This window comes from Hyaena hyaena, unplaced genomic scaffold (genome assembly GCF_003009895.1).
Source record: "Hyaena hyaena isolate Hyena2069 unplaced genomic scaffold, ASM300989v1 scaffold_550, whole genome shotgun sequence".
In the NCBI taxonomy this organism is placed as follows: Eukaryota; Metazoa; Chordata; class Mammalia; order Carnivora; family Hyaenidae; genus Hyaena; species Hyaena hyaena.
The window spans coordinates 669,735-682,306 of record NW_024081182.1 but is presented as its reverse complement, the minus strand read 5'-3'; the positions used below and the strand labels follow the sequence as shown (position 1 = coordinate 682,306).

General features: G+C 47.6%; 1 protein-coding gene across 2 annotated transcripts in view; it reads left to right on the top strand.

The window, feature by feature from the left end:
* Nucleotides 1-672: 672 nt before the first annotated feature.
* Nucleotides 673-12,572, top strand: part of TMC7 (transmembrane channel like 7) — a 57,142-nt gene continuing 45,242 nt past the window's right edge. For both annotated transcript variants that reach the window (XM_039255902.1, XM_039255901.1), the window contains exon 1: nucleotides 673-771. In XM_039255902.1, coding sequence (XP_039111833.1) covers nucleotides 723-771 — 49 coding nt within the window. In that variant the 5' untranslated portion in view covers nucleotides 673-722. The remainder of the gene's footprint in view (nucleotides 772-12,572) is intronic.

Below are 12,572 nucleotides of genomic sequence, written 5' to 3'. Positions count from 1 at the left end.
GTGTGCGGCCCACATTTAGCGTGGAGAATTGGGCTCCGCCTCCTTCAAGTATCTGTATAAATTATTTGGAGTTCTGCACAGGAGTTTTATCTACACTTGCTCATTTATGAATTTAATTTGGCAACTACCTATATACAAGTGCATATAGAATTACGTTTATGTAATCATTTTACATTTAGTTATACTTGGCAATTACTTTTAATTTCATTTCAAACCGTACATGAATAGATGTATAGCGATGAAACGTGGCTATGGTGACACATGTGTGACACAAACTCACACGGCGAGATCCTCCCTCGCACCTCACTCAGCCTCCCAGCCCCACGATGCATTTCCAAGCGTGTACAAATATCTCAGTTCCCGTTTTTGTCCCCAAATGGTAACTTACTAGATGCACTTGTTCAGAGCCTCCGTTATTTTTACTAAGCAACCTCTTTAAATTCAGTAAGACTTCGGCATGTCGCCCCTCGACTCGGCCTCTGGGTGGAGCCTTCCGGGGCCTGGGGCGCCGCGGCCGCAGACCCTTCGCACCCGGCCCCAGGTCCCCGGCCGCGAGGGGTCTGGGGGGCGGCGCACGTGCCCAGGGCCTCCTCCGCGCCCCGCCCCCCGCCCCGGCCTCTGTGACGTCCGCGCCGGAACCTGGAATTTCGGCTCCGGGAGCCGGCGGCGGCGGCGGCCAGAGCTGGGGCTCCGACGGCCTCTCCGGGGCGCGGGGCGCAGCCATGAGCGAGTCCAGCGCCAGTGCGCTCCCGCCGGGCAGGCACCAGCCAGGTAGGGCCGCGGGGACGGGGCTGCGGGCGGCCGGGAGCCTGGCGGGGGCCCAGCCCCTCGCCACCTGCCCGCGCCGGGCGCTGCGGGCTTTGGGGGAGAGCGGGTCGCTCACATTGCTGGTGTCCCTCCTGCAAGCCATCCTCATCCCATTCAGAGGGCGCATGCCCTCCCGAAAGGAGCACCAGAATGGGAGCCCTGACCGTGTGGTGCCTTCCGGTCACTGCTCTGGGGATCCCTGATCTGTTGACTGAAAAGAGTGTGAGCGCCCCGCCAGCCTTAACATTGTGGCCGGAGAGGACTGCCTCCCAGACATTTCAGGCTTTACGGTGAGACAGACCTGGAACCGAATTCTGCCCCGGCTGCTTATTGCTGTGTGATGCTTGGTAGATGGCTTGCCTTCTTCGAGCCTCAGATTCTTCAGCAGTAAATTGGGACTCGGATGTTGGTGGGATCAGTTGAGAGAAAAATATGTGAAGTGCCTAGCACCGTGCCTGGTACATAGAAAAAGGCACAATAAATGGTAGCCAGCCAAGTGTTCTGGTCTTTTTCCTTTTTTTTTTCTCCCAAATGTTTATTTATTATGAGAGAGAGAGTGCGTGAGGAGGAGGGGCAGAGAGAGAGAGAGAGAGAGAGAGTACTAAGCAGGCTGCACGCAGAGCCCAACACCAGGCTCCATCTCGCAACCATGAGATCATGACCTGAGCCTGAATCAAGAGTCAGATGCTTAACTGAGTGAGCCACCTAGATACCCCTCTTTTTCATTTTTCACCAAGTAAAACTTACAGAGAAGTGTAAACTTGGCGAATTTTTATATAAATATGTACAACTGCCACCCATTGGAGATAGAAAAGTTGCCAGCACCTAGGTGGGCTTCCCTGTAGCATTTACATCTTCCATTTGCCCTGAACCCTGCTGTGAGTTTTATCAAGAGCGTTTCCTCTCTTTCAATTTGAGAATAGAAGTTTTGTTACAAGGATTTACAGTAAGTAAACGATGAGTGTAGATTTGGGCATTGGGCCCTTCTGATTGGATTGTTGTCCGCATCTAGAAGAGGAAGAAAGAGATCTAGAGAGACACTCAAACCCTGGGAACTTGCTCAGGAATCAGAAAACAGAAGTCAAATTCGTTTGGATGCTAATTTTTTTCTACCTCATTGTTAATAGTGCTGGCATCAGCTCAACTTCAGCTGTTCAATCATAGCCATTCAAGTATTTTTCTAGTTCGTTTCCATTTGTCTTCCTCTTATTTGAGCACAATTCATCATGTTTAAGATGCCAGCCCTGGTTTTCCATACAGTGGGCATGAGATTCATCTATTTTCGATCTTTGCTAGGTGTTTAAGGAGATTCTCTAAGCATTTTTAAATGAGTGTCATAACAGGCCCCTCTGACTAAAAGGTCTTCCCTGTTCTTCAGACAAATGATGTTTTATCACTTTGTAGCCACCACTCTGACTGGGAGGCTCAGCGGGATCATGTTTGTAACTTTGTTGTACTTTGTAAATGGTGGCTTGTTGTATGGGCATCACAGAAGGACAGCTGGAGTGACAGGAGATGAAGGGGATCTAGTTTACAGATTGGGAAATATGCATCTTTCTAAATGATGAAAATCCCTCCAACATATTGTTGCTGCCTCAGGGCCTTTGCGCCAGCTCTTCTCTTTGCCTGGACTATATTTCTCTTTGGTCTTCCTGTGGCAGCCTCTTCCTCCTGCTGTCAGATCTCTGCTCACATGTCAGAGAGGCAGATCTCTGGAGTCGTTGTCTGAAGAAGTGTCCCCATCTCGCTTCCCTTGACTGGTTCCCTTATTTATTCCTTCAGAGCACTTACCAGCTTCTGAAATCACGTGGTTTGATTGTTTTCTTGTCTCTTAGCTGTCTCTCCTTCTACAATGTGCGTGCTATGAAAAGCAGGGGCTTTGTCTTTTTCTCCTAACACCCAGAACATAGTAGATGCTAAAAAGGTGTTGAATGAATGAATGAGTGAATGAATGAAGTGTACCCGAAGCCTCACTGGCAGCTGTAGCATAGTGGTTGAGAATCTAGACTCTAGATTCCCAGATGCAAATCCTCATTTTCCATGTACGGGTTTTATCTTCAGGCAAGGCACTTAAATGTTTGATGCCTCAGTTTCCTTGTGTATTAAATGGAGGTAATGGCAGTAACTCCTTCACGGGGGTCAGTATAAGGATTAAGAAAGTTAATTTACGTTAAAAACTTAGTAAGGACTGATATTAGTTATCTATGCTGTTAACAAATTATCCCCAAACTTAGAGGCTTAGAACAGTGATAATCGCTTCTTATCTCACAATTCCTGCAACTCAGGAATTTGGGGATGACCTATCTGTGTGGTTCTGGCTCAGGGCCTCTTATGAAATTGCGTTCATGGTATGAGCTAAGGATGCAAATCTTCTCAAAGTTTGCCTGTGGCTAGAGGTTCCCTTCCAAAGATGACTGGCTCAGATGGCGACTGACACCGGCTGTTGGCGTCAAGCCTCTCCACGTGGACCTCCCAGAATCCATGTGGACCTCCCAGGATCTGGCTTGAGCGCCCTGTCGACATGACATCTGGTTTCCCTTGGAGCAAATGGTCCTGGAGAGAGCAAAGTCATCATAATGTCTTTGATCATCTGCTCTTGGAGATGACGCCCTGTTATCTCTGCAATATCTTATTGGTCACATGGATCAGTGGAAAGGACCTATGTAAGGGTGTGAATGTCAGTATTTGGGGGAGAGGATCACCGGGACCCACCCTGGAGACTTATGTGGCTGTCACAGGACCGTGTAAATATGAACTGTTGTTATTAATGTCTCTGTTCCCTACTAGATGATAAGCCCCGGGAGGGCAAGGGCTAGGCCTGTTTGGCTCACCATCATGTCGCCATGCTTAGGACAGTGCTTCGTGCATAGTACATCTTCAGGAAGTATTAGTTGAGTGGACACCTTTCATGATTTGGTCCTGTGATGCTTCTAGAGCCTGCAAGGCCCCTTCTGTTCCCTCTGCCATGGATGCCATTCATTACCTTATTCCTTTAAAGGCATACTCCGCCTCTTTCAGTCTGGTGTCGCTTCCTCCCAGAAACCTTCCCTGACTGCCTCCCCTTTCACGGGCTAGACTGTGTCCCTGCTCCATGCCCACACGGCCCACTGCCCTCATACTGTCCAAGTGTCCATTGAAATGTATTTTTGCTTCTCTTGAGTTTTATTGTTTTTTAAATGTTTACTTATTTTTGAGAAAGAGAGAGTGCGTGCAAGTGGAGGAGGGGCAGAGAGAGAGAGGGAGACGCAGAATCTGAAGCAGGCTCCAGGCTCTGAGCTGTCAGCACAGAGCCCGATGTGGGGCTCGAACTCATGAACTGTGAGATCATGACTTGAGTCAAAGTCACACGCTCAACCAACTGAGCCACCCAGGCACAGGACTGCCACTCTGAGCAAGCCCCTGGCCACCTCTCCTGACCCCTGCTGCTGTCCCACCTGCGTGTCCCCTGGCCCCAGCTACCCATTGTTCCCTTCCCGTGTTCTCCTCAGGTCTGGCAGTCACTATTGCTCTGCCTGGTCTCAGCTGGAATGTCACCTCTTCTGAGCAGCAAAGACCCTGCTCTCTCTCAGGTACGCCTGGGAGGCTTTGCCCAGCCCAACCCCTCCACTCCATGGCTCCTGGCATGTTCTGTTTGTTGAATGGAGTGACTCTTGGTGGTGTTTCTCCTTTGCCAAACATTTACCATATTCCAGTCATAATTACTTCATACGAGATCATCTTCAGCTAGAACACATTCAGTGACTTTTATTTGTTTTTAAATTTTTTATTTATTACTATTATTATTTCAGTGTTTATTTTTGAGAGGGAGAGAGTGGGAAAGAAGGAGAGGGACATAGGGGAGAGAATCTTAAGCAGGCTCGGGTGCCCCAATTCAGTGACTTATTATTTTATATTTTTAAGTGTATTTATTTTGAGAGAGAGAATGTGAGCAGGGGAGGCACAGAGAGAGAGGGAGAGAATCCCAAGCAGGTTCTAAGCTGTCAGCACAGAGCCTGATGTGGGGCTTGAACTCACAGACTGTGATATCTTGACCTGAGCTGACACTGAGTGTTGGTTGCTTAACCGACTGAGCCACCCAAGCACCACCCGCTCCACTCAGTGACTTTTTTTTTAATTTTAATTTTTTTTTAACATTTATTCATTTTTGATAGAGACAGGGTGCAAGTGGGGAAGGGGCAGAGAGAGAGGGAGACGCAGAATCTGAAGCAGGCTCCAGGATCTGAGCTGTCAGTACAGAACCTGATGCCGGGCTTCAACTCATGAACCCTGAGATCATGACCTGAGCCCAAGTTGGATGCTTAACTGATGGAACCACCCAGGTACCCCAGTCAGTGACTTTTAAGTTGAGGTATAATTTGCATAATGAAATCAACTCTTTGAAAGTGTACAATCCAGTGGCATTTAGTGCATTCATCACCTCTATCTAGTTATGTTGTCACTACCCCCAAAGGAAGCCCTGTGTCCATTAAGCGATCACTCCCTGATTCCCCCTTCACGCAACCCCTGGCCACCACCAGCCTGCATTCTGTCTCAACAGATTTACCTTGTCTGGACATTTCATAGAAATGGAATCATACAGTAGTGTATGACTTGTGACTGACTACTAAGCATACGTAATGTTTTCGGGCTTATCCACATTATAGCCTGTATCAGTTCTTCATTCTGTTTTATGGCTGAATATTATTCCATCGTATGGTTATACCAGAGTGTGTTTGTCCGTTCATCCATTAATGGACATTTGGATTGTTTCCAGCTTTTGGCTCTTAGGAAAAATGTTGCTGTGAGCACTTGTGTACACGTTTTTGATTGAACACCCGTTTTCAGCTCTTTTGGGTATGTACTTAGGAGTGGAATTACTGGATCATACGATCATTCTGTGTTTAACCTTTTGATGACTGACCAGACTCCAGGACTCTTAACCCTCATGTGGGATTTGCTGTGACCATTACCCCATTGTTCATTGGGGAACCCAAGTGACTCTTGATGGCCTGATTGTCATTATGTCATGGCCGGGCTTGCCATTTCTGTGATGGCTTTGGAGCCACTGGCCCCTCCCCTGTCCTCCTCAAGGGGCACCACTCTGCGGAGGGGCCCTCGAGGGCCCCGATGTTGTGACTGTATTTGGATTGACCCCATTTTCCAGAGGGTGGAACTGAGTCTGGGCCTTTGGAGCAGGTACTTTTGGAAAGGTAAAGGGGTAAAACTACACAGACCCTTTAGACTCCTTCTGTGAGGGGGAGCTGAGACCTGGCTTATTATTTTTACTATTTTTGTCAGTATTATTATTTTTTTGTTTTTAAGATAAATAGAGTTGTAGTTTGTACCTGGCCCAAATATAAATCCCAGTTTGGCCAGTTATCTGGTGTGTGACCTTGAGTAAGTCCTGTTACCTCTCTGACCTCCAGTTTTCTTACCCGTAAAATAGGGATAATCATACCCCTATTTGCTAGGGCCGCTGAGAAGATTTAATGAGAAAAGCATGTTGAGGACTTAGGTGCTGAGCACTCAAATGGTAGCTATTGCTATTATTATTATTATTATTATTATTATTGTTATTTGGAGCTTCTCTAGCCTTAATATTATATGATTTGCTGATTTCATGTACTATGTACTTCCACTCTCTGGAGTTACGCTCTTAGATATTTATATAAAGCAATTCTTCGGGGTGTTTCAGCCCAACAGGTTGTATTAAGCTTGAAGATAAGTAGCTGTTCATCCATCAGTGTTTGTTCCCTTAGCTGATAAGCCCATTTGTCAGGGTCACTCATCACCCTTAAATGTGCCCTGGGGTCACTCGGCACCCTGAAAGGTGCCTGGGAGGGGGCGTCTTCTGCAGGACTGGATGCAGCTGGAGACGGCACACACCGCTTCAGGCCACAGCGGTTCCCTGGTGAGCCAACCGTCTGACCTTGGATTATTTTTTCCCCTCTGTCTGAAGAGGCTGAGATCTGCCCAGCAACTCAGGCCACATGAGGCCCAAAGGTCCTCGATGGCTTTTTTTGTTTTTGTTTTTTTCAGGAAGTGAAGAACTGAGAGGGATAAAAGGGGGAAATGACTTCTCAATGTTGTAACCTTTGTTGCAATCTGGTTGCTTTTTAAAGAGCTTTATGTGAGTGTGGGACCCCCCCAGACCTTCAGTGGGGCTCCCCCGCCTACCAGCAGGAGGAGGAGGAAGAGGAAGGGAACTGACCCTGAGCCATGACCGTGTACCAGGCCTGGAACCTAGTAGTGAAAGAGGCAGACTGGGGGACATGCTTTCAAGAAGCTTCTAGTCAAGCGGGGGAGACACTCAACAGGTAAAGAGGAAATAGGGTAGTTAGAGCTAAGTGTGATTGCTGAGCAGGAAATGAACAGGTGATGAGAGAGAGGAAGGGCCTGCTTAGCTGAGGTGGTCAGAGAAGTCTCTCTGAGCCGTGGACGTCTGGACAGAGGCTGAAGGGCATAAAGGAAACAGCCATAGGAAATGCAGGTAGAAAGAGCGTCCAGAGGGGCTTACAGCAAGAGCATAGGGTGGAGGTGACAATGACGTTGCTGTATTTGGGGAGGCTTCTGGCTGGAGCCGACAGGAGGAGAGGGGACAAGATCAGGTGAGCAGGAGCCAGTTCCTGGGCCCCGGTCAGCAGTGTGACTTTGGGCTCAAGTCTTGAATTACAGCAACTCACGAGGTGTTATTTGCCCATTTTACCCCTGAGGAAACTGAGGCTCTGGGAAGTTACTTGACAAAGTACTGAAACAGAAGGACATTAAAGGGGGCACCTGGGTGGCTCAGTCAGTTAAGCGTCCAACTTTGGCTCAGGTCATGATCTCATGGTTCGTGGGTTCGAGCCCCACATCAGGCTCTGTGCTGACAGCCAGCTCAGAGCCTGGAAACTGTTTCCAATTCTGTGTCTCCCTCTCTCTCTGACCCTCCCCTGCTCTCTCTCTCTCTCTCTCTCTCAGAAATAAATAAAACATTAAAAAAAATTCAGAAGGACATTAATGTTATGAATCTAGAGCCAGTGTGTCCCTGTGTTTATTAGACAAATGTGTATTTGGTTTAAGATGTGCCAGGCCCAGGCCAATCGCCAGGGATGTAAAAGTGAATAAGACCCATGGAGGTCTTTGCCCTCAGGGTTCAGACTTCGGCTCAAGCTTGGGCAGAGATCCCCTCTGAAATTTCTGTGTTGCAGTAGGAAGGCAGCACTTAAGAAGGACCATGCGATAAAGTAATTGTAAACATCACAGGAGAGAAGTACATAAAGGGTTTGGCATGATCATGGTGCACGGTTAATGCTCAGTAAAGGCTGATTTTTGTTGTTGCTTCCAGGAATGATGGAAATCTTCCTTGGAGAAATCTTGGCCAAGGAAAGTAAACACTCCACAGAAGGAGTAGCTCATCTATAGCAAGATCCCTCCCAGCACATATAAAATCTTCCTGTTCACTGAGTTCATTAATAAATAACCGGATATAAGCACAATACGCCGGACACTGCGCTAAGCCAAGGGTCTGTAAACTACAACCCATGGGCCAAATCCAGCCTTCCACCTGTTTTTATAAATAAAGTTTTATTAGAACACAGTCATGCCCATTCTTTTTTGGATTATGTCTGCTTTCCTGCAGCAACGGCAGAGTTGAGGAGTTGTGACAGAGACTAGGTGTTAAATAGTAAGGAAATAGTAAGGTTTGCTGACCTTTCTTCTAAGCATATAATGGCCGTCTAATCCTCAGGATAGTTATGCCAGGTGGGATCTCCATTTTACAGGTGAGAAAACTGAGACATGGAATGGTCAACAAAGTAGCAAGTGGACCTGGGATTTGAATCTGGGCAGTGGGCTTTAGAGGCTGTGCTCTTACCCGAGATGTCTGTCACCTACTCAGACAGACAGAATCCCTGTGGTTGCTCCGCGTATAGCCCACCGGATGCTCCGCCCACTTGAAAACCAGGAGACTTGGGTTCAGGGCCCAGTGGGGCTCTGATTACCCAGTTAGTCACTCCTCTTGAAGACTGTTTGCTCATCTGGTCATAAAGCCTTGCACCCAGCCAGTCCCTAGGCCGCACCCAGGTGGTGTGGTGCCAGGTGGTGTGACTCATACAGGTCCTAGCCTGGCAGTTCTGAGGTCTGGCAGATGGAGGAGGCTCCCAAGGCCCTGGGTCCTCTCTTCTCAGACTAGCCTCTGGACTCCTAAGAACGAGGCCCATCTACATTGTCCAGTATGGTCGCCACCAGCCACATGGGGCGATGCAAATATAAGTTTAATGAAGTCTGATAAAATTAAGAATTCATTTCCTGACCGTCACCAGCCCCATTTCATTCGCGTGTGGCTAGCGGTCACCACACTGGACAGTGCAGACATAGAACATGTCTGTCATTGCAGGACACTGCAGTTTGACATTTGATGCCCTGGAATGGGATGTAGCCACGCCAACCTGTGCAGCTCGTGGACAGAAATAGCCTCAGGACTGGCCAGAGAGATCTTGTTAAATCTGAGTCAGAATATGTCATTCTGCTGCTCAAAACCCCTCATGGCTCCCACTTTCTCGACTGAAAGCCAAAGTCCTCAACATGGCACACCGATCCTGTGTGGCCCGGCCTGTTTCTTCCCCTGATCTCTTACCTCATTACTGTCCTCTCTGCTGACTCTCCTTCAGCCATGCTGGCCTCCCTCCTGTGCCTTGAACTGAGTGGACATGGTCCTGCCTCTGGACCTTTGCACTTGCCCTTCTCGCTCCCTTGGATGCTCTTCTCCCCAGTAGCCATGTGGCTCTTCCCCTCACCCTCCACCTCCTGCAGGCTTTGCTCCAATCCATCCCTGCTTTATTTTTCTCCATACAGTCAGCATCTGAAAAATACCCCTCTTTTTTTCATAACCTGAGCCGAAGTTGGACACTTAACCGAGTGAGCTACCCAGTTGCCCTTGAAATATATTGTTCTTAACTTGCTTACTGTTGGTCTCCTCTGGCTAGAATGTAAGCCCCATAAAGGGAAGGGGATTTGTGTGTCATATTCAAGCCTATGTCCCAGTCTTAGAACAGTGCTGAGACAGCTATGGCTGGCATATAGCAGTTGCTCAGTAAATGTGTTTGAATGACTGAGGGAATGAATGAATGATGGATGGATGGGCAGGTGGGTGGCCTTTCCAGGAGTAGGACAGTGATGAGACCCTGGCCTTGGAGCACTTGGTGATGTCATAGCAGCTTCCACTAGGTCCCCTGGACTGTGAGCCCTTAGGCTAGGGTTAGGGTTTGGGTTTGGGTAAGGGTCAGGGTCAGGGTCAGGGTTGGGTTTAGGTTCAGAGTCAGGGTGAGGGTCAGGGTTAACTGTGAGAATAAATTACCTGGGTGTCCCACTTCCTGTTAACATTCAAAATAAAAACCTTGTCAAAGAACGTTAGTTGAGGAGGCCCTCGAATTTCTGCCATCAGTGTCTATCTTGCCTTATTGGTAATATCAAACCAGATGTACACAAGCCATTTGGTCATTTCTTGATAAATGATAGAAAAGCATGCTTCCAATAGGGCTCATTTGTGTGAAGTGCTTTAAATAGGAATAATATAATATTTGGTGAACATTTCAATCATTATTTTCTGCCAGCTTATTTTTTCTCCTTAAAATTTTTTTTTTCATGTGTGGAAAAAAAATATCCATATAGAAAAGAATAATGTTTGGGGCACCTGAGTGGCTCAGTTGGTCAAGCGCCTGACTTCGGTTCAGGTCATGATCTCATGGTTCAAGCCCTGCATCGGGCTCTTTGCTGACAGCTAGCTCAGAGCCTGGAGCCTGCTTCAGATTCTGTATCTTCCTTTCTCTCTGACCCTCCCCTTCTCATGCTATGTCTCTCTTTATCTCTCTCTCTCTCAGAAATAAAAAACATTAAAAAAAGAATAATGTTCAGTGCTTAAATTTCTTAAATCTTTTCCTTACTCTTTAGTGTTCCTGCTTTGCTGGTGTTCTAAAACATGCTTTGGCCTGTCTGGTTGGTGAGCCAACATTGCCTGTATCTGAAACATCAAATTTATTCATTCATTCTTTTATTCATTCATTCAGTCAATCAGCAGGTGTTTATTGAGCGTCCACCATGTGTCAGGTTCTGTGCTAGACCCTGGGGACTCGGCCATGGAGGAGAGAGATGGGGTCCCTGACTTTATGGAGGTTATATAGTCTTACTGGGGGACAGTCAGAGACAGTCAGGACAGACAGGCAGTCAGAGACTAGGTGCAACTAAACAGTGAAGGGGATAGAGTTAGGGGTGAGGGGTGCCTAGATGGCTCAGTCAGTTAAGCATCTGACTTGGCTCAGATCATGATCTCAGGGTTCTTGAGTTCAAACCCCACGTCAGGCTCTGTGCTGACAGCTCAGAGCCTGGAGCCTTCTGCAAATTCCCTCTCTACCTCTCTTTCTGCCCCTCCCCTACTCATGCACACTCTTTCTCTCAAAATAAATAAATAAACTTTAAAATAATTTAAAAAAGAATTAGGGATGAGTACAATGGGGTGGGCACTTAGGAGATACGGTTGGAGGAGTGAGGCAGGTAGCCACTCTGCAAACCTTCCCCCCCTCCAGAGTCCCTGCCTCAGAGTCTCGTGCGGAGAGGGTCTCCATGCAGTTAGTCAAACAGAAGTCATTCCCCCTGCAGCTGGCGAGAGGCCTGGACCAGATGACCCAGAAAGTCCCTTCTTGGCTGGAGTTTCCACGATTCTGTGAGTGGGTAGAAAAACCCTGAAGTGAACCCAGCACCAAATAAGGTTGGGCTGGATTCTTGGCAAGCATGAGAAGGAGACCGGTGGTGGTTTGAGTGCCATTTAATCATGGTTGGCCTGTGCCCACTTCCTGACAGTGTTCATGCCGATGGGTAGGATTTCATGGCCTGTGGAAGGGGCTGCTGAGAAACTTAGGGCCGAAGGATGCTGTCCAGGTGTGCTTGCCTCTGCGTGTTCATTCATTCCGTCTGTCCTTCAGATGGAGGGCTGTCGCTCAGCAAAACACTGCCCTAAGTCTCAGAGAGACTAGCTTTGCCCTTAACCTGGAAGAATACCAGATAACAGAGAAAGTACTGAATGGCTGTCCCTGCCTCCACATTCTCTATAATTACCCAGTCATCCTCCCACCTAAATAATAATCTCTTAAATGTCGAAATCCAGCTCTAATGGGCAAAAGTTTCTAGACATTTCTAGATGGAGGCACCCCAGTGTCTCAACTATGCTCCTGCCTCCCATGCAAATAAGTGTCCAACAGGCAGCCCACACACTGACCACAGGAATTAATTGGCTGTGCTGACAATAATTGTCAGCTGGACCAGTTCAGGAGACCATCGGACAATAAGTATGAGACGTTCTTACTCTCTAAGGATGAGAAAAGCAAGGGAGATGATGCAGCCTGTCTTTCTAAGAAGGTAAAACCAGGAGTCTGTCTCGACAGCAACGGCTTGGGCAAGCCGCCGTTCCCTTGTTGAAAAGCCAGGGCAGTGACGCCTTCTCCCTCGCCTACCGCTGCAGGTTGGCGTGAGAAACCAGGTGATGTCATGCTCTGACAAACGTGTGGTCGAATGAAAATGGGAGGAGGTGGATCATAGTGCTGAACATAATGAGGCCTGTGTTCAAAGAGTTACTTGTGATTTTTTGTTTTCTTGATTTGAAGATGAAGCACGTCCCAAGAATGTCTGAAAAGTCTTTCCTCTTCCATAATGGCCATTTGAAAATAGAGTTTTCCACCAGGGACTGTTGTTATGAAATATGAATCTGAGTACGTGGAAGAACAATTAAATAAGTTATATTTTAGTGTTTCTGA